We start from the raw sequence: 22,451 nt of genomic DNA on the forward strand, positions 1-22,451 counted from the left end.
GGCGGGGCCCGCGCCGCCGCCCCTCAGCGCTGGGCGGGAGGGGAGGGCGCGGGCCGCGCCTTCAAAACATAGGCTGCTTTGCTTAGGGTTACCCGAAACCTTGCTCTTTTAAGTGGCGTGCAAACAGAGGCTGTAAAATGTAGATTCTGCATCACCAAAAAAAAAATTAAAAAAACGAACCCAGACCCAGCTGGAGTTCATGGTGTTTGCGTTGTGCACGTGCTGTCACTTTTTCTGAAAGGCTTTCTTTAGCTCTGAATTGAAGATTTAAACAGGAACTGATAAAATTTAATAAAATTGTCAGTTTTAAAAATCGAAAGTGCAAAAAGCGGCGTAACGGAAGGGAAACCTGGTTGCTGAGTGAATGTTTTGTGTAGCAGTTTGAGAACTGCTCTCGGTTCCTCCCCTGTGCTTCCCCATATTACTTCAAAATTATTTTCTACCCCTCCTATTTCGTGTTTGGTAGCTGAAAATGCAACGATATGATTCATCCAGGCTATCGCACTAACGTTGTCACTGGCCACTTAATCATAAAGGGTGGTGATTTTGTGTTGGGGCTTGTTGTTCTCGCAGCCTCAGCTTGCAGAGGTGGCTGTTCTGTATTTCCATCATCATGTTGTTCTGTATTTCCATCATGTTGTTCTGTATTCCCATCATGTTTCCATCAATTCAGGTCTAGGATGTGACTGCATAAATAGGAAGCATGGTAGGATACCTGGTGCTTGCTTTCATTCTAGAATCCAAGCTCAATATGTTTAGATTAATTTACTAGGATGTGACACAGTAAGATACATTAACTAACACAAAATTGCCATTTTGTGATTTTCAAGTAGAAATGACCAATAAAGTATGTGATGTACGATAATGGTTTCAGCACCAGAAACGCCCTGGAATACTCTGTTGATTTTATGGTATGCTGAGGTTACTTCTATACGTTAATCTGTAATTATGCATGTGCTTTGACAACTCAATTACACAAAGATTAGTTAGTGTGTCTTATTAATGAGGCATGCTTCAAAAGATGAAAAATGAAGTTTTAAAAATTTACCTCTGAAAGTCATACCAGTGAAAAACATATATGTGAACCAGATGGTAATCGATGTATATATTGGATAACCTTAGTTAGCCTTTATTGGTTTATATTAGTATGCAAAACTAGTTGTGTCTTATATAAAATTCTGGAACCTTTTGAAGTGCTTTCCATTTGTGGTTGCAACCTAAATCTTAAATACTGAATGCCAGTGCTGAGACTATGCTTTGATTCTTAAGTCAAATAAATAATTTGTGGAGGCCTTTTTTAATTTGGAAAAGTTGTCTGAGCTGGCTTTTGTGAGACTGTTCTTGCTTTGCTGGCCTGCAGAGGGTATTGCTCACTATCTATTCCTTGAGTGGTACCACAGTGGCTGGTATCTTACCTGCCTGAAAATTTAAAACTAGTGCCCGACTAGTGCCCCGACTATTTTGTGTTACATGTTGGGAGATACCCTCATATTACAGAGACACTGATTAGTAGAAATATCATTACAAAAGAGTAGCATTGAATTTTAATTTATACAATCTATGTAATGATATCAATATCTCAGCTCCCCCTGTGGGGAGGATTTGCACTTTTGAAATAATTATTCACGTATACAATTCCTACCTAGGAATATGGGGCGTGAGGTGGTGATGGCAAGTTTTTCCTAAATCTTAGTACTTGCTTCTACAGGTAAATAAATTAAGGTTGTGTTTAAATGTCAGCATTTTACTTTGTTAGATTCTTATCTTTTTTGATTTGAGGTATTTGGCAGGATTTTTCTGTACAAGTGACTGAAAATTTTACACAATTTTGAAGATTAATATGTCGTCTTCTATCTACAGATTCGGTTTGTACTTTGAGGGAAAGCCTGAAACCCCAGAAGAATTACGTCGTTTACTGTCAATCCTGTGGTGACATAACAGTAAAAGACCGGTGAGTACTGCAGTGTCTTGTATTTATAGCAATAAATGCCATAGTGATTGGTATTCATGTTATTTTGTGTACTTAGAGAGACAGCTAAAAGGTATTTATTTTGAAATTGATAGATGAGAACACTTTTGAAGCACTACAGCTGACTAAAAGCAAAATTACCTGAAACAGTTTTTCACCATTTATTCATTTACTTCTTGATTTCATTCTGGCTGGAAAGCAGAAGTACTTTACCAAGGGAGTTGGGTGCATTTCCCTGGAAGCTGGGAAATCTGGATTCTTTTCCCACTTGTCTGTTATGCTTTGGGCAAGACATTTCCTTTTGTAGCTGGACTTCCCTATGTGTAAAATTTCTGCTTTGAGATCTATGGTTTTTGTTCATAGAGAATCTCTTTGCACTCATCATCATAGCTTCTGGTTTTGCTGCACAAACAAAAAGCTGTAACATTTTGGCCTGGAAATACTGCAGATGTTCGTGGTTTTAATTGATTTAAAAAATACTCATAGTCTATTAGTAGCTGACATCTTTGCTATGTTGAAAGGAATAAAACTGAAAATTTGAGCCTAGACTTCTTTCTTTCTCTGCCCTTCAGGGATCCTCTTCAGTTCTTTCCAGTCTCTTATAAATTCCCTTCAGTCATCATGCTGTAGTTATAGAGTGGCTGCTCAGAATGGGGGCATTGACCACAGCTCCCTTCTATCTGTTAAGCAAAGCCAACCTCCACATAGTTTAGGGATTCTGAATTTGAGAGACACACACAGGAGCTGTTTCTTAGCTGCATGACTCGGCCTTATCTCTGTTTCTTACAAAGTCTGCAGAGTGAATGAGAATTTTAGTAAAAAGCTACTGCATTTTTTGGCTCTTCTGATGAACAATTTTGACAGCTTCAGCTGGATATATAAGAATTGTTAGAGATGTACTTGCAGCCTTTTATGATCTCTGTCACTCCTAATACGCAAAATGGTGATACAAATGTGGTATATTCTGTAAATTCCTGTTACTTTCTTGTCATACATATGGATTTATGGCTGGCTTGAATGTAACCGAATGAGGATTTCCTGGCTTTCTTGTATGAAATGTCTCATCAGAAAGTCTAGTAATAACTCTTATTTTGCTACATTTGTAGAGTAATGGAACTGACAATTTCTAGTCAGTAACCTTTGCTTTCAAAAGATATTGCACTTCTATATTTTCGTCTCGGAGTGGGTGTTTTCTTGAATTTCAGCGCATCAAATTCATATGCATGCAGTTTGCATCTTTTGGTTCTGCGTCCTATAACGTGACCCAGTTAGAATTTTTGAGAAGGGAAAAAGAAGGCACGTTCAGGGCTCTTTGCTTGGCATTTCTCCTTGCAGGGAAGCTCTGAGCCCCTCGAAAGTTATCATTAAAAAAATATTAAAGCAAGGGTAGAAGAGTGGAGCTGCCAGCATATCCAACACCTTCTGTTCCAGCACTTCCTAAAGGAAGACAGTAGTGTAGTCAGTACTTTTAGCTACAGAATTCGTGTGTTGGTCTCTCCAGGGAGAGTGAGTATAACAATGGCAGCGCAGGCGGTGGGATTGAAGGGAAGTTACAAAACTGTGTGAGGGGGAACTTATTAAAGTGTGAATTACTAGGAAGGGGTCTGTAATACGAAAAATCTGAGATCTAGAAAATGATACCTTTGAGAAGAAATTGAAATAAATGGAATTTAGTTTAGATAAGGCTGTGGAGAAAACATAAGACTCTTCCAGTATGTAAGAAGTTGCTGCAAAGAAGGTGGCAGTAGTCTTCAGTTGAAGCAAGAGGAATTTAGGTTAAAATGAAAAAAAAAACCAACCCCAAACCTATTCTAAAGCTTATTTTTTACTGTTAGAGACTGCACAGGAAGCCAGCATTTTAAAGACTAGATTAGAGAAATATGCTAGGAATGGGTTTAAATGTAAGCGATCCTTCCTTTATGCAAGAAAATGGACTCTATACATTTTCTGAAATCCCCTGGCTTAGTCTGTTTCCTTCCATGAATCTGATAGCTCTTCAGAGGTTAGGGTTATGGTCTCTGATTCTTCTACATTACCCTCACATTACCCACATTAGAGGAAGTGATTAGATATTTTTTTTTCTTCTATGAGTTAAAAGCTGCAAAGAATTTGGGATACTTTCTTTTTTCTTTTTCTCCTTCCAGTTAGGTTAAGCGTAGCTCATATATAAAATAGTTCTTTAAGGCTTTATTTCTGTTATGAAGAAATTCTTAAAGGCTGAATGTTGTGAAAAATAAATTTCATGAACTGACTATTAAGCAATAAACCTTCTCCTTACTCCAAACATTAAGAATTTTTACTACATAAATATTCCATTGAAAAACTGATGGCAGGGGAAATCTTCTAATTACACTTTTCCTACATAAATAGCTTTAAGCATGACAATTAACTGTCAAGCTGGGCTGTCCAAGATTTTTTAGTAAGTAAATAAGGAAGACTGCTGTTAAAAGAAAATCAGTTGCATCTTTGGTCTTTCTCTTTTTCTCTGATGGAACAGAAGGGTTATATGCTTAAAAGTGTAACGTCCATTTTACTTCCAGTTTTTGGAATTTTCAGTAGAGAGGATGACATTACTGGGTTCTTGGATATTGGTAATGGTTATTATGTTATTATGGTAACACCACAATAATGGTGTTAGAGATTGTTTTTCTTAGTCCAGTCTTATAAGGATCTCTGTGGTCAAACACTTACCTTAGCATGGAAGCCCACCTAAGAATTACATCCTTATGGCAGGACTCTTCTAGACTAGTGCCTAACTTCTGGCTTTTTAAAATTAAGTTAATTACCTAGGTTTCCTCTGTTTGGAGACACAGAACTATCTCCAGAAGGAGATTCAGACTGACTATATTAGACATTTTCAGAAGGAGAAAGTTTCTTTTAAAGGTCCCAACCTAAGAATTGTTTGTCGCTCTCTGACTGTGAAGGCAGCTTAAGTGGCTATCTTAAAGTAGAAACTCAGTTGTTATTAGGAGCAAGTTTGGGGAGATAAATCCCCCTGTTAGCTAGGTTTTATCACTGTATTTAGCAGCCTCAAGTTAGTCAGCACCGAGTAAACTTCAAGTTTCTTTTTTGTTTGTTTTTCTGGAAAGCTACATTTTTATTAGTGTTACATTTTTCCAGTTCTGGTGATCCAGAATATAGCTTCCCACCTATGAATGGCAAAAACCTAAAATATAGTGGAAATGGTATATTTTCAGTATAGCTCAAAGTTAGGAGGAATCTGTTTAGGAAATTCCTACCAGTTGGAGCAACTGCTTTTGTTGGGCAAGAATTCAAGATCTTGATGCTCTAGACTGTGAGGGTAAAGAAAGGGTAATGTAATGAAACTGGACAGCATTAGTCTGCAGCTTAAGGTAATCTCTGTCTTTTTTTCCCCCCTATATGTAACACTTGAAAAAACATCGCTATGCAATACCAGCTTTTTGTTGCTGTAAAGAGCAATACAGAGGAATGAAGACTTCTTTTTTTCAGTGTGAGTCCAGGCATTGGAACTAATTGTACAAGGCTGACGAATAATCAGTCATTAGGCCAACACCAGAATTAAGGTCCCACCATGGCAGAATTGTGGTTATATCTTAGGCGATATATAAGACCACAGAGAGTGAAGACAGTGATGGGTAGTGCCGAGAGGTGATCTTACTTAGTTACGGTAAAGCTGGGTCAGAGGACCAGTTATTCCAACCTTCATCTGTAGGTGGGGCAAGCACAGCTTGAAATGTATTGTCAATCTAGAAAGAAGGAAGTTTTTATAAAGGGTTTTACTTTCACCCACCCAACAATACAAAAGGCACAAGAAACTACAATGGGAAGAACTGGCATCTTCAGAAAAGAATAGTCTGTGAACTGCAAGAAAGGGAAGGTGTCTAACTTGGCTTAGCAGCTGTGTGTTTATTTGCGAAGTAGCACCATGAGCAAAGGTGTATTTGCAAGTTTTAAGTAAGGAGTAGAATCAAGAAACTCTATGTAAAGGTTTCAGGCAACAGCAGAAGAAATAAGGGAACAAAAGGAAAGCATTCAAGGAAACTAGGCAGAGAGCAGAAAGCACAGCTCTGCGACAAACAGTACATCTGGAAAACTGTTGGAGAGGTGCACACTGCTAAAGCCATTGCCCGTTCTTTTGGTAAAGGGGCTGAATTTCTTCCCAGTGCAATAGTTTTCTAGAAAACACAGATTAAAGAAAGTGTAAATATGTGGACAGTATCCATCAATACTTCTACATTCTTAATAAAAACACATGGTGGGACCACAGAATGGCTACAGGAACTGTAGGCAGGAAAGTATTGACCACTCACTCACAATGACCAAACTGGTATTTATATAGCCACATGTATATATTCTAGCTTTAAGGGTATTTTACAACTTAAAGCAGTGATTCCAGACCTTGGCTTATAAAATCCTCTGGCACTGTGTGTAACCAAAGAAAGTAAGTTAAAAACAACACTGATAATAAAAGCAAAGTCTGGCATTGCCTGGAGCAGCCTCCTTGGTCCATACAGCTGGCCAGGAGAAAAGCATTTGACTTTTTTTTTTTTGTGTGTGACTTCTGAAAGTTGTCTGAATCTAAATTAAGATTGCATTATCCTTTTTTTTTTTTTTTTTTTTTTTTTAATGAAGATATGTTGTGGTATTTTTGTCAGGATTTAGCTTTTTCAAAGCCTGGTACCTGACTTTGAGGGGCTTCAAAGGACATACTCTCCCTTGCTGTGGCAGCAGTCTGTTTCTGTTGGTTTTATGTCAACATTTGGTACAAAGGAACTTTACAAGAAGTAATAATAAATATAATTGCAAAATGCCCATTGTTATATTTTTCATGACTGGATAGAACTGTTTTATTTTTGCCATGTGATTCATTTCAAGAGAGGATTATGCCAAGTTCTGTTTTATTATCATTGGAGATTCACCCTTGGGAAATGCTTCATCACAAACTTGGCAGGAAACACTCAGCCATTGCTTTCTCAGAATTCATCCAAAGAAAGTGCCTTTGACTGAAAGGAGAGTCAAGGACTTGCTTTTGAGAAAATGCCATACTTCCCCTCCCTTTTTGTAAGGAGTCTAAACTCTCTTGTAGTGTCTTAGAAATGAATATAATATATTGAAATTTTTTTTTTCTTCTTCCCTCTTAGGAAATTGCTCAGAGTTCTTCCTCTGCCAAGTGAAAACTGGAGTGCTTTAGTTGAAGAGTGGTGTTGTCACCCTAACCCCTTTTCCAGAAGCACTTTGCACCCTCAGCATCATGACTGTTTTCTTGGAGACACTTTTTTTCTGTTGAATTCAGGAAAAGAATCACATGTGCCTGAATCTCCCATGTGCTGCTCAGAGACTGGACACCATGCTTCTCAGAGTGGCTCCAACTTGGTAAAATATTGTGTTTGAATAATTCTTAAGTGAATGCGTTTGGACTTTTTTCATTGTAAAACACTTTTTTGTCACTGGTTTATTTAACTTGTATGTGTTACAGAGCTGTTTTGAAGGTCATAGGGAGTTGTTGGTGTTCAGTTGTGCAGAAGCCGGAGAACATTCTAAGCTATGATTTACGTTGTCTAAAGCATGCACCATGTCTTGATATTGACCTAGATATGCAAGAAGAACTTCTTCCTATAAACTGCATTAGAAACTATTTAATTACATAGTTCTAAACCAAATATTTCCCCCCCCAAAATAGCCTGAGTGAAGGACATCAACATTTAGTAAGATAATAACTGTAATGGGTTAGGTATTTGTCAAAGGGTAGTGGAGTGAAGAATGAAGAGGAAACTGGAGTAACAACGCTTTTTCTTCTCAAACTATGACTGGATGCATAACCATAAATAGGATCAAAGGAAGGTGTGATTTTTTTTTTTTTTCTTTCTTCCTTTTTAGCTTTAGAAAGACTTGGAAAAATCAGTGTGTGTTTTGGGCTCAGATATGTCTGTCTTACACTCTTAGAATATAGTAAGGAAATTGAGTTAGTTTGACTGCTCTGTCTAGTGAAAGGGACCTGCCACCCCAGGTTATAACTCTTCATGTTGATGTTTCAGAGGTGTTCCAGGAGGGCATATATCCATCAGCTGAGTCTCTAGGAAGAAGGCTATCATTTGTCTTAGAAACATCAAAATTTGTTGTTGCCCAGGAAAGAAACATTTGTAGGGATACTGATGTTTCAATGGTGGGATAAATCCCACGGAGAAAGGAAATTCAGTTCTTTACTCATCTTGGAAATCTAGCACTTGTATAAAAGTTCAAGCAATAATCTTTTCTTCTACCAGAAGAACATTCAGGAACTTAGGTCACCAAAGCCTACACTTCCATAAAGCCTTTTCTGTTAATCTACTGCTTGTCTGTATTTGTGCTGACAAAGGTTGGGCCTGCAGATACCATGTATTAAACCTAACTACTGAAATCCTTCTACAGTTATGGGAACCGTTGCTGCCTGGGCAACTTGTGTCTGTAACAGCTGATGACTTGCTATGTAGATTCCCAACATGAAACTTTTAATCTGTTGAGAAGTAACACCAGAGACCCTGATTTCTGTCTGCTGCTGCTGCTTATCATCATTAGGGATTTGGATTATCCTCAGTTAAATCACTGGGATTCTCACAGTTCAACGGTCGCTGGTGTAGTGCATCCAAGTGAGCCATCTGCTTGGGGAACAGTTCTGTCCTACAGTCCATATCTGCAAGTCTTGCAGCTGTGGTCCCTTTGGTTTCTTGTTCCATTGTTCTTTGAAAAGCAAAATATAGGGAGGGGAAAATAAGAACTGATACCCTGAGAGGATATCAGCATGGGAGAAGCAGATTAATTTGGATTATCTCTGTGGCAATTGGAGTTATTTCTTCTAAGTATCCTTAAGAAGGAGGCTGAGCAGATCCCAAATTTCCAAAAGGACAATGCTTTCTGCCAGAGGTCCCCAAAATGAATTATCTCACATTTCAGTAGTCTCAAAAGGGATCTTAGAACAATGGGAACAAAGACGGGAAGAGGCAGGATGCGTGGAGTTCATGTTGCAGCCCAAAGACGGGAGCAGTCTGCCCAACACACTTCTTCAATCAATCAAAGAGAATGTTTGCCAGAAAAGGGTTGTTTTTGAGGCAGAAACATGATAAAAGGATGTGGGACAAAGATGTTACTGAGATGTGGGTCAAACCAGGATAATGGCAGAACCTTTGTATGAGGGAGGAGGCTATTTTCTGTCAGAGGCATACAATAGTAGTTCAGTGTGATGAATTTTCATGTTTGCTTCCTTAAACTTGCATTGAAGTTGAGAATTCTTTCCTTGTTTGTGTCAAATCCCTCTTTCTACATCTTTCACACTTGCAATCAATTCTCATTTCTGTGTTTGCTTATTTCCAGCATCACTTGGTTGCCAAGCAAATGAGCAAAACTGTAAGATCCAGCAGAAACTGGACTAATAAGGAAAAAAACCCGCACACTGAAACAGAAAATTCTTCCATAATGAGAGTAATAGAAAGTTACAGGCAAGATAGATTGCTATTGGTATAAATGTTCTCATTTCAGAGAATATTGTTGCAGTCTGCCCCAGTATGAAAGTTCTTTTTTAATTGCATTGCAGTTCTTTGGAAAGTGTTTGCCTATGACCAAAATAGTAGCAGGAATGTACCAGAGATGCTTAAACAATCTTTCCCAGCCTCCAGTGGGACCAAGACAGCATCCGTCCATTGCAAACATATTTCTCACATCTATTAGTCTTCCAGTGTAACATAGTTTTTAAATGTCACATGGTCTTGCAGCATCCTAATAACATCTCCTGGGGAAAATACTTTCCCTGACACCGTATCAGGGATCCTTAGGAATAGAAACAGAAAATATTAGGCTGGTGATCCACCTCCATCTGCAGATTGCCAGCAGCTGCAAGTTGTCAAATAGATATATTGATTTAATTAGTCTAGCTAAAACTATTGCTTTTTCGGTTGAAGCATGATACAACAAGTTAGCAGTGGTTTTTAGGTACCGTGCTTCACAGTTCTCAGCTAGCACCTGTAACTGTAGTCAGAAAAAAACTTTCAAGTTGTAGCTTTCAGGGAAGTACTGTATACTGTATACTTGCACTGTGCAATATTTGTACCAACCTCAAATACTGGTTTTCACAAAACCCTGTCTACTTATCCTTGCTCTTCGCGTTAAGCACGTAGTTTTACTGTGTATGTTTGAGAGGAATAGCAAGGTAGGAATTAAGAAAGGGGATAACTGTGTATGTATGAACCAGATGTTTTTTCTGATCTCCGTAACAAGGGGGCTGTACTTCCAACATAGCTCTCTGAAGCTTTAATGGACGCTCTCAGGCTCTCCCTGGTGCCTTTACTTTGATTCCTGGTTTGTAAGGAACAAGCAGGACTTTGTGATCATAAGTTCAGATTCCATGTGGGATGCTTTCCGTTTTTTTGTGGAGCCAGAGTGGTACTTTCTTTTCGTTTTATTATTTGCATAGTACGGATCAGAGAACTCTGTTAGGTATTTCTAGCATCAAATCCATCAGTTCTGTCTGAGCTATAGCTTTGAGAAAGATGTCCAGTATTGATTTAATATTTCCAATGATGGAAGCTTTATCACATTCCTTGGTAAGCTGTTTCAGTGGTTAATCATCCTGAGTCTCTGCTGCCTTCTTATTGAACTAAGCACACTAAGAATTGCAACTCTCTATCTCTTTTTGTCTCTAAGGTGTACTTATTTTCTAGAAATTATTTTTGTAGTGGTTTTCCAAACCATTTTCCAAGTTTCTAACATACTTTATAGATCCATTTTTGCAGTAATCATCAAACTAATTCTGAAGATGTTATATTTTTCTGTTTATCCATATCAACTCTTCAGTTGTTCATACATTCAGAGATCATATTTGCCCTTTCTGTTGTAGCATCTCATTAGTAACTCTGGTTTGGTTAGCTACCATCATCTAAATTCTTTTGATTTTTGCTGTCTTCCACTATGTATTCCTTTATTTTATCATCACTGGATTTGTTGTTCCTGTTGTTCCTGAATATATGATCTGGCATTTGGCTATGTTTTAGTGCAGATTGTTAGACTAAGCACAACCTACTTAATGATCCAGACTGGTGTGTATAACTCCTCTATGTCCCTTGTTTACCGCTTCCCTATCATTACAGCAGGAAGTACTTACACTTTTCCGTAGAGTAACTGAAAAAATTGGCCCGGCATGTCTATTTGACTTGTCTATAATCTCTTTCATCACCAGTCTAATTACAGACCACATGTCCTTCAAGGCACCTGAATTAGAATAAATCCATTAGCAAAGCATTATTCAATAGGTAGAGCCATTGGATTTACTTCATGCTACTTTTTTTTATTTTTTTTTTTAAATAAGTTTGTGACGTGATAGGCCACAAAGCACTACTTTTTGTTCTGGACATCAGTCCAACACATCATCATCATACATTTTAATATTTGAATACTAAGGAGTGTGATAGTAGTGATGAAGAAAAACTATGCTCCCTGAAGAGTGCATGTGTGTTCACTCCAGTTGGAATCCATGGGAGCTGTCGCCATCTTTTACAAAGGTTACACAAAAAGATAAATTTGGAGTTTTTTCCCCTCAACTAGTTTAATTTATGCTAAATTTAAATATTATTTTTGTAGGCATGTGCTGCAATATGATTTCTCAAGTTGATAGTGATTTGTTTGGACTTATAAACCAAGCCAATAAAACAGTAGTTGTTTTATTACACATGGGTATTTTTATGCACTGTATACTGTATGAACAATTATAAAGGTGATTATACAAAGACCACATGTAAAAATCCAATTTAGGGGTCTTCTCATTACGTTCTCAGGATTTCTAGCTCCAGAAGGGTTGTTTAACTGAGGAGCATCATTGTGGTTGCATATACGTACTGCTTCCCGACTAGAGCTGTACTGTGCTATACCCAGGTTGATAAACCCACACAGAACCAGTTTTCTAGAGTTTAGACTTTGGATTAAAGTAGAAGTTGTGCTTACTTGTATCTTTATACTGGTACTGAATTTAAATATTAACACTGGAATTAGTAGGAGTGTTACTAGGGCAGATCACAGGTTCATCCAGAAATGAGATCTTTTTCAATGGGCAGTAATGGATGCATAAGAGTAAGGCAAGTATTGAGTGATGTTATGGCCAGTGTAGAGACTTCTTGAACTAGATGTTATCTACATTTTTTGTTTTTAATAAGCCCTTGACGAACATTGCTTCCCCTCAATTTCTGAAGACTTTTTGAACTTAAGTATACTTTTAATATGAAAAATACTTTCCCGTAGTAAGTAACAAACTGTAGCATGCATTGTGCGACCAATACCTTCCTTTTCTTTGATACAAACCAGGTTATAATTTCATAGCCTGAGCTATGAAAGTAAATGTTTGTTTCCTCTTCAGCGTTTCCTAAACATTTGTGATTTTATATATCTCAATGATACCCCTCAGTTTTCTGTCTTTCATGCTTTCTCCCCTTACACGTGTTTTCTTGCCACATATGGAAACTGTTTTGCACCTCTGACAATTATTCTTATTCTTTCTCAATACCTTTCCTGTTTCTGCTTGAATTGAGGGAGAGGGGTTGTTCAAGAACAGAATCCACCGCACCTTTCTGGAATATCATGCTGTGTTGTGTTCTTCAGCTATTTCCTAGTAATTCAAAATACTCTGTGGACATTTTCTGCTCTCTGCTGAACATTGAACTGGTATTCCTATAAAACTGTCCACAGTGGCTAGAACTCTACTGAGTGGTGGTAGTCACATTGCAGCATAATGTTTTATGTATATATATATTTGGAATATTTCTTTTTATGTGCATTATTTTGCCCTTATCAAAATTGAATTTACCTTGCCATTTTGTCCTCCAGTCACTCAATATTACAAGATTCTCCTGTTAGCTATTACAGGTTGTGTTGTGTGGTCAGTATATATTGCCGGATTTTAAAACTAGTATGAAACTTGCAAGCAAGTCCAAGTGTAGAAAGCTGAAGTAGTGAATGCAAATCTGTGTGTTTGCAAACATAAAGAAAACAGAAACAAGTACAAAGTTCACTATCTACTCTGGAGAGTATGTTAAAATTATACATTCCTTTTTCAGAATAACTGAGTGACATTTAAATGACATTTCTTTGTCCTACAGAAATCAAAGGAAAATACCAGAGTAATTTGTAAGCGCTGCAAGACAATGCTGGGAGAAGCAGTATCATCAGGTATGGGATGTACAAACCAAAGTAGACTTCACTGAATCAGCCATTGAGTACTGGAGGCTAAAAGCTCTGGAGGAAAGTAGTTTAGCAGTAAGGTGCAGGGCTGATTCCTGTGTGTTTGTGTCATTCCCTTATGGAACAGATGAGGTTATTGCTTCCACTGTTAGACCTTGAAAGTGACTTATGACTGGGATTTCCCACATCCTTGTTTCTGTGGTGTATTTGGTTAATTCCAAAGCTTTGGAAGACAATGCATGATTCCAGTTTACCAGGAATCCCAGTAAAAAAGGAGTCCTGAGAAATTATAGGTTGTTTATTTTGCTGTCAGCCCTACAGAATAGTGGAAAGGTTAATTCAGAACTTGATCAACACAGAACTAGAATCATAGAATTGTTTAGGTTGGAGAAGACCTTTAAGATCATCAAGTCCAACTAGAAGCTAAAGATATGATTGCAAACAGCCAGCCTGGTTTCATGGAAAGGAAGCCTTGTCAAAGAAACGGGTTATCTCTCATCGTCATCCAATGATGAGATGATGAGATTATTGGTTTAAAAGCTGTCATTATATTGAATCAGCAGGGTTTGCCTGAAGTAGTGTAAAGAGGAGCCTCTGGTGGTTTTTAAAATGCAGTTATTAACAGGAGAGAAGCAATGATAAGACTGTTACTAGCAGGGTTCATTCTTTAATTCTCCCTCTGCTCCGCTGTATCAGTCAGCGTGAGCCTGGCTCAGTTCAGAGATCCGGAGAATATAAAAACTTCTCAGAAAATGCAAAGTCTGTTTAAGAAATAAGTCATGAGGAGATGCAAGACAGAAGGTCTTCTGTTACAGATGGTTCCAGTTGTCCTGTACAGGGATCTGAACAGTACAGGCTTTAATAAAAGCAAATTTAAGGTAAGATGTTTGAAAAGCCCACAAAGCAGGTTGTGACTTTGGGAAAGCAGTGGTTGGAAAAGAGCTTCACAGATCATCATGAATAATGGATGCCTTAATCTAAGCCTTCAGACAGTTGTAGCAACCAGTGATTGATGGGATCAGTGGGTATGGGAAAAGGCAAATACTGTGTAGATGTGCAGGGATTTGGTCTGGACTGTGTGCGTGGCTGAAGTTAGATAGCACGCCCATTGTTTTGACCATTCAGTACTGTAGGAAATTTATGTAGAGTTCAAAGAACAGACAAAAAAACTAACCAGAGATGTATGGTATGAATCTAGACAGAGCAACCTCTGTGAAAAGAGATGAGAGAGCAGACTTGACTGTCATGCTTTGGTGTTTCCTCATGAGCAGATGCCAGTGCCTTGAAGATAAAGCTGGATTAGAGTGGTGTAGCTGTGGAGGCCAGATTTGGCTTTGAAATTCCCCTGTCGGCTATTCCTTCCCCCAACTCTATCCCCATATACTGGTATGATTTTTTCTTGGGAAGTCCCACCTTCTGTTTCTCTGCAAGCAAACATCTCCTTAATTCCCAGTGCCCTTGCAGCAGTAGCACCAATTCCTTACCCAGGAACACCTTGGGAGCTAGAGTGACTGAACTGGCTTCTTTTCCTCCTGTCTCCCAGGACTAGGCACAGCGTGGTGCAGACTGAAGTTAAACTTAGAGGTAAAATATAATCTCCTAACAGTGAGGATAATTAAAAGAGTGTAGTACTCATCTGGAGAAGGGGTGGGATTACCAAGCCTTTGGAATCTTTAAAACAGATTAAGTATCTTCCTGAAATGCTTGCTTTCATCCAGTTTTAACAGTGTGTGTGGACACAGATCAGATGAGACAGTCCCTTCCACCCTTAAAATTTATGGAACTCATGAATCTTTACTGTTGTTGACATACTAAGGCTTAGCGGAATGAATTTATTACCCTATATGCTTAACCTGTTCTGCAGGCCCTCTGGTTAAGCTGTGTTTGTAGCATAGACCTGGAGCTTCAATGTGATCATCTTTGACCTGACTTTATTGATGGGGATTAAATTCTGTACTCCAACACTTCCATTTAGTGTTAAAGGCTATCTTAGTGGAGCTTTTGGGGAACAGTTACATTGAAACTCGGAATGTGTGCAGTATTAATGTTAAGTCAGTGTGATTTTTGGAAAGAAGTTCTATTCTGCTCTTTGAGCAAAGAAGAAAATTATTCCCCTGTGTGTGCTGTTATTAAAACTGTCCCTTGTGATTCACTGCAGCATTACTGAGCAGCAGAGGGTACTAAAATACTTATGTAAGCTGTGCTGATCTCAGTGCTTTAGGAAAGTTCTTTCAATTCATCTTTCAGGTTTGGCTTGAGCTCTTGCTTGCTTTGTTTCAAGATGATTGTTCCCAGCGTTAAACAAGGATCAATATGAATGACAAATTGCTGATCATGTAATTAGCTCAGAGCAGTTTTCTTCTGGCAATGTATGTTTTCTGTTACTGTTGCTTCTCCTCCCACAAACCAAAGCAGAATTTGGCCATCCACTGCACCTCTTAATTGAGTGCTGAACAAAAGTTTAATTAGTATAGTGATACAGTGACTTACAGTCTACTCTTAACAAGTCGGTTGTGCTGTTGTACTTGAAAAATGTTTTTGTCATTTTAGATACCATTAAATATTATGTCACTGAGGTGATTATTCAACCATCTGAGGCAAGTTTCAGCCCAACACCAAGGTAACAAATAAAAATTAAAAAAAACTCAGCTAATTTGCTCAGATTTCTGTCTTAGAGAGGATGCTAGAAATGCACTAACATTTTAGTTTCTTGAATAATTACATGTAATAACAAAGTGCTGTTAGATTTTATGTAATCATCACAGAATTAAGCATTGTAAAGGTAATGTAGTCTGAATTCACTCATTGACAATTTTCTTTGCTTGCCTTTTTGTGTGTTTGTGTGTGACGCAGGAGAGAGGTTGCGTTTAATTTGTCGCAGTGTCTCACTACTCGGGTGATAAGCCAAAATACAGTACTTATTTATTTTGAACTACTTAAGTTTGCATAATGTCTGGTGACTAATTATGGAAATGGAAGGTTACATTATGTAAAGTTAAATTAAGTAAAGCTTGAAATGTTTACTTGGAAGTGAGATTTTTGAATTTTCAAGTAATCCAGTTTGAAGTTAAGACTAAGATGAAACAGAACTTGATCTGGCTATCTTGTATCATGTACTATGCATTAGCCACAGTTCTTTCTTTTTGTGAATTATATTTGAAATATGTGTATCATTCTGAACTTTGTGTTCGTATATGCAAAATATAATAGGGAAAAGCTTTATTCAGCATTTGACATTTGGTGTTGGTCAAAGTAAAAGATGTGGAACAATTTAGACCACTGATCTATTAAAAAAATCCTGTTGCATAGAAAGTCCTCTGGTTTTTAGGGGGAGAAAGATAAAGAAGCCCCATCTCTCAATAAAAAGTGATTGTAGGATGTAGTGGAATTGACAGTATGGAGATCCTCATACACTTGTACTGCATCAATATGAATGACTTTGCCCATGTAGTTGTTATGAAAACATATAATATGTGGTTATTTCTTAAACAGGTCTCAATTCGTGCAGAGCATGGCTGCTCAGTGTCTTGTGGAATTGTCCTCTGCTAAAAGCACGTTTAGATTCACCGTAAAAGGGGATAATGGAAAAATCTATATTCTGGTAAGTTTTTGGGTTTTTTTATCTTTATCCTCCTGAAAAAGTTTAATCTATGAATCCCAGCTCCTAAAATGTATTATTTATGCTGTTCATGATTGTATGTTTAAAGAAAATTAACAAATTCAAATTATTGAAGTGGTTCTGAAGAGTTCTGTTCAAGTAAGAAATTTCCCCTCCTTCTTTAGTCTAAGTAGATGTACATATAGAAATTTTCTCTATTAATATAGTAATGAAAGTACTACAAATGCACCACAAGTAGCACAGAAATAACACTGTGTTTTCTATTCAGAAAATATGGGGCGCTTAAGTTTTGACTTTATAATATATATCTCATCTTCTTGCTCCAGTGCTTCTTATCTTTAATCACCAGAAGTTCATCAAATTGTACAGCATCTTTCACAAATATTGTCTTAAGTCAGCAGACACTACTAATGTAGTCAGTACATTGCATTGCAAAGTGAAGTGCAAACAAAAATAAAATTGCCTATTATACTTAATGTTCTAATGCGGTTAAACTTGGTTAAGCTTGATATTTAAATAGTGACAGCTAAATTCCTCAAACTTTTAAGATGGATAGGAATTTGGGTCTGGAATTATCTTAATACTATACAGCTGGTATAACCAGGGATGTTTTCTTTTATTTGTGAACTATATATAGGCACAGAATTTGTAATTTTGCAGTTTGTACGAGTAATTCATAGACAGAAAGATAAAGAAATACATGATTGTAGATTCCTGCCCTGGATAAACTTATAGATGCATTTTGTTGAGGTAGGCAATCTAATTAAATAAACTGGTTTATATATACATTGTCCAAGCTCTATAATTTCCAAGCATCCAGATTCTGAGGTAAGTGTGTATCTGTTGCTTTTAAATAAATTTTAGTGCCAAGATAACATTTATGCAACCATTGAGAAATAAATTTTCTGTGATGATAAAATAAGGTCTCATGAGCAGACCCATAGTTGTCACTATGTATAATCTAATTGAGGAGTCATTAAAAATTGTTGTGATTTTTTTTCTTGTAGTTTATGTGTTTCCAAATTACCTAATATTCTGATGCTTAAGTCTAGTAGCTTATATAGAACGAACTGGTTATTTTCTAACAGAAAAATCACCTTATTCAGCAGATTGCCATTACTCTTAGATCTGAGTTGCATTTTTGCTAATGTATTGATTAGAGGAGCTGGCTGAATTAGCATAGGGACTGGCTTCTGATTGGCATCCCTTCCTTTTTATTGGTGAGTTATTATTATTTTTTTATGTTTAACATCAGAAAGCCCTTACTCATGTCCAGGGTGAGGTTCTGTGTACTGTATACACACCAACAGGTGTTCTGGAGTCATGGGTTAAGTCTTAGGACTCAGAGGCCTTGTGGACACAAGTGTAAAGTAAGCACTGTTTATATTAATGATTGCAGACAGCTAAACAGTAAGAAATGTAGGTGCTTGAGGCTGTGAGTACACAGCCAAGTTAGACAAGTGGTCTCATCACTGATGCATCATGGACCAGCTGTCCCACTTGTTTGTTTTGACAATGAGCCAAAGATTCTCATTCACATGTTTGTGCTTACATACATGAATGCACACAGCTTAGGCTGTGTATGTGATAATTAAGATGAAGGTCTCTCACAAGTATTTTTTTTTTTTTTTTTTAACCACAAATATTATATATACACATTTTCCTTATTTGCTCTGCAGGTATCACTTACCATTACCAGTTATGTTATTTGTGGTATCATAATATGAGTTTCTGTTGTTTAAGTTGGTGATAACCAAGTTCCTGAAAGCTATATACTACCTATAGGTTTTTTTTTTTAAAGGATGGCAATAAATAAAAGTCTCTTCGTCTCAGGAAAAAAAAAGTGGCGTATACAGATTTCCTTATTTATCCTAACTATATCTCTGCCCTCTCCACATTCTCTGAAAGATGAATCATTTACCTCCTCTCTTTGCTCCACTGTTAAGGGGTTCCCTACCTTGAATTTGCATGACTTACAAGCTACGAATAAGATGAGGACGGCAAATGGACAGTGAGATGGGAGAACACAAGCAAAATAACATTACTGGTCAGCATAGCAGCATCTTAATAGATGTAATTTTTTTCTGTACTATAGAAAAGGATAGGTTTGAAAGAGGTAAATAAGTAGTTTTGTGGATAGATACAGGGAATTCATCCCATGGATGGGATCAACCTGATAAAACCCAAAAAGACACATCTGTGAAAATCAAAAGGTGTGTGGTAGAGTTTGGAGTGTTTGAATACTAACTCCAGTCTTTCAGTACTGAATGAAAGATGTTTTTTGGAGCGGGATTAGGTTGTAATGTGCTTTGAAAGTAAGGCAGCTTGTATTTCAGGAATCAGTGGAGAGGGAGTGGTAAGATATCCCAAGGAAATAAATATGTAACAAAATGGGAGAAACCTGTCAATCAGATACTGATTCTTGGACCATATCTTGGAGGGCATGAGCAGAACAAGTTTGGATTTGTCAAGGTTGGAGAGGTGGATGTTGCAGCGATCAAGATGTGAGATGAGTACTTTGTTGAGACTTAGCTACCCAGCTCTCAGAGAGCTTTATTCTTTGTGAAGTACGAGGAAACCACGTCTTTATCTGAACAGTCTGAATGTGAGGACAAAGAAGCTGTAATGAAAGATGTTTGCATGACTGACCTGTGTGAAGACAAAGGAAATGGTAATGTCTGCAATAGCTAAGAAAGAACTAGCAAGGAAGAACAACAGGGTTTTTTAGCCATGTTAAATTTGAATTGATGCCTAATTGTCCACAAATCAATGCTAGGGACACAGGTTGAGATTTTGGGAAACTGATCACAGAATGTAGACCATAGTATTTCACCTGTTTGGATCAAGTCCCACAAAGTATAACTGAGATTTGTTGCAGCTTTTCTCCTAAGGACATCTTTGAAGTCTATTGACAAGGTAATTTAAAAAGCAAAACAAAATAAAACAAACTTGGAAAAAAAACACCAACAAAAAACCAAGGACTTTCTCCTGATGCTGTCATTTCAGAAAAGGTCATCAATCTGCACTATGAATGAATTCTAAACTTTATATATTTATCTTTCTGTAAAGGTTCTTTTCTTACTGGAGTTAATATGAAAGGAATTTGGTTGTGCAGGCTCTGCTGTACAAAGTGGTAGAGAGGAAGGAAAGATTGTATGTTGTGAGTAACATAGTTGAAAGCACAGATCAAAATTTGAAACCGTGTTAGCAAGAAATAACATGTATAAACTGCTTTGAGTCAACATACCAAGTCTTGGTGAGTGATCATTCATTCAGACCAAAAGCAAGGTCAAAAAATAATTCATACATGAGAAAAAGAAGGAAATTATTGCCTAAAGAAGCAGATGTAGTTCAGTAGTTGATTTTCTCATGGCCAGGTGTCCTTCCACCGCAAAGACTCATTTGCTTTCTCTGTATTGTCTGCTAAACTATTAATACAGATCTGTTGCATTGCTGTTGAGACAAAGACATACTCTGAACAAGTGGCAGAACATTATTGTCAGATGCCACATATCAACACTTGTGGTAGAAGGAAGTACTTTTCAGATAGACCATGTTGCAAATGAAATGTTTTGGTTGATTTCTCTAAAGCAAATTGCAGAAGGATTCTGAAAGGAGCAGACAGCTATTGCTGCATTGTTTCCTAGACTAGTTTGAAGGATATTCCCCTTCTGAAAAGCATCCCAGGAGGCTCCTTCACAGGAAAGTGTTAATAATTTCAAAAGGAAGGAACTCTGTTTAGTTAAAGCTAAGCGTGTTGGCAGTGGCCTGTGTGTATAGGACACTTTTTCCCTCATTTTCTTCAACGCGTGACTTAAAGCACCATGTGTAATGGTCCTAGCTAATGAGGTGTATTTTGCAGTTTAGGCTATGAATGTGTATAGTGAGTTACCAGAGCAAAACTGATGAACAGCCACTTGCTAAGCCAAGTGCAGTTGCTTATCATCATTTATGTGCATATGCTAAAGTGATTCTCCTCCTCCTATCCCCTCCCAAGACATCTTTATCAATATATCTCATTCCTCCTTTATGAAGCTTCCACTGTAATGTTCTGAGCCTTGGGCTCTGATAAATTGTGACTGTCACATTCAATTACGACATATACTATGTGTCCTGTTAACGGTGGCTTTCTCCTTCCACAGGCGATATCATATGTCTGCTACCTAACATCATGTAACTTGTTTTACTTGAAGCTGATTAGGTCATGAGAAGCAGAAGATTACTCCCTAGTGAGCAGCACTACATAAATCCTGTTTTCTATGATAAATATTTCATATATAAACATTTCATACAGGCTCAAGACTTGTAAAAATCGATTTCCATTGGTAACTCAGATCACTTCACTACTGCAGGCTGTGAATAAAGGAAAACCCTGACTGTTTTGTACAGTGCTTAGCATGAAAGCCCTGAATTCAAGTTGGAACACTGATGCACAATCACACAAAGATTAAATAAGATCCATAATGTGATGCAAAAAGTTAAGATTTCTCAGAACTCTCAAGGGTAAATATCTCATGAATTTCTGTGAGCAAGTAGTGCTGAAAAATGCTAGTCCCATTATCAAATTTGATAAGGATTTATTTTCCAAGTAAGGGTCTGTTACAGCCATTTGTAAATCCCAGCCTTCCTTTTAGACCACATTAATTGTTGTCTTTTTCCTTGCATGTCTTAGCTCCATCCAGTCATATCTAGCATGCTTTTTCTGAAAATCCTTACTTTTTGGCACTTCCAGTGGGCAGTCTTTCAGTTCCCTGTCTTTAGCCTTCAGCTGTAAAACACCATATGCTTGACTAATTCCTAAAAACCATGGAATTAGAGAAATAATCCATTTGGTACTGAAACAGATGACTTGAGACTGTTTCTTTTGTTACTATCAAAGGGAATGTGCTGCAGCCACAAAAAGAGAGAGCTTCACAGAAATAATGATCTTAAAGAATGACTGTGATAAATCAGGCATCAGTTTATTGTGTTAACCCGTTTTTCTCCACTAGAGGCTGTGCAGACTCTGCTGAATAATAGAATGTCAATTTATGTCTATTAACACTTTGTTAGAAACTTTGTAAGAATGTGGCTTTAGTATTGGCTGATTTAGGATCAGAGTAAAGGAACTATTGAAATTGATGTAATTTACAGTAAAATAAATTATTTCTTCATTTATAGATGTGGCTTTTAAATTCTGACACATTGCTGGTGGAGTCTTTAGGAAGTTCCTCCTTCCACAGTGTTTTTACACTGTTTGGAGATATTTTCATGCCTAGCTCTGGACCAGTGGGGACCTGGAATGCTGTCAAAGTCCTTTACCAGCCGTGCATTAAAAGCAGGAATAAGGAGTAAGTACAGCCTTTTCTGACCTCAGGTTCTGATCTTTGATTTGTTTTGCATTTCAGGGCAGCAATATTTCTTTGAGGTTCTTTGGACAGTCCATTAATCTCAGAGATGTATCTCTGAAATTGCATACAATTTTAAAGTTTTTTTGTTTAAGCAAAATGCCACAGGAATAGTATTTGGTTTCTGTTACACCCGGAGAGAATCTGGTTGTTAAATTTTTGCACCATAATATTAAAATGTAGACCAAAGAATCATGTCGTTCCTAGGGGCACATGTAGATAACTTAGGTATATGATACAAATAGAAGTTGTCTCCATTACACAGAGAGTAATATGCTTTTCATTTATGCATTTTTTT

At 37.4% G+C, this 22,451-nt stretch overlaps 1 protein-coding gene across 1 annotated transcript in view; it reads left to right on the top strand.

Moving 5' to 3' along the window:
• Positions 1-22,451, top strand: part of UBE3D (ubiquitin protein ligase E3D) — an 83,556-nt gene that overhangs the window by 773 nt on the left and 60,332 nt on the right. The window contains exons 3-8 of the mRNA XM_082305980.1: positions 1,861-1,951; positions 7,093-7,324; positions 13,066-13,135; positions 15,698-15,767; positions 16,640-16,748; positions 21,927-22,096. Coding sequence (XP_082162106.1) covers positions 1,861-1,951; positions 7,093-7,324; positions 13,066-13,135; positions 15,698-15,767; positions 16,640-16,748; positions 21,927-22,096 — 742 coding nt within the window. The remainder of the gene's footprint in view (positions 1-1,860; positions 1,952-7,092; positions 7,325-13,065; positions 13,136-15,697; positions 15,768-16,639; positions 16,749-21,926; positions 22,097-22,451) is intronic.

The sequence above is a fragment of the Platalea leucorodia genome (assembly GCF_965183815.1).
Source record: "Platalea leucorodia genome assembly, chromosome: 3".
Lineage (NCBI taxonomy): Eukaryota > Metazoa > Chordata > Aves > Pelecaniformes > Threskiornithidae > Platalea > Platalea leucorodia.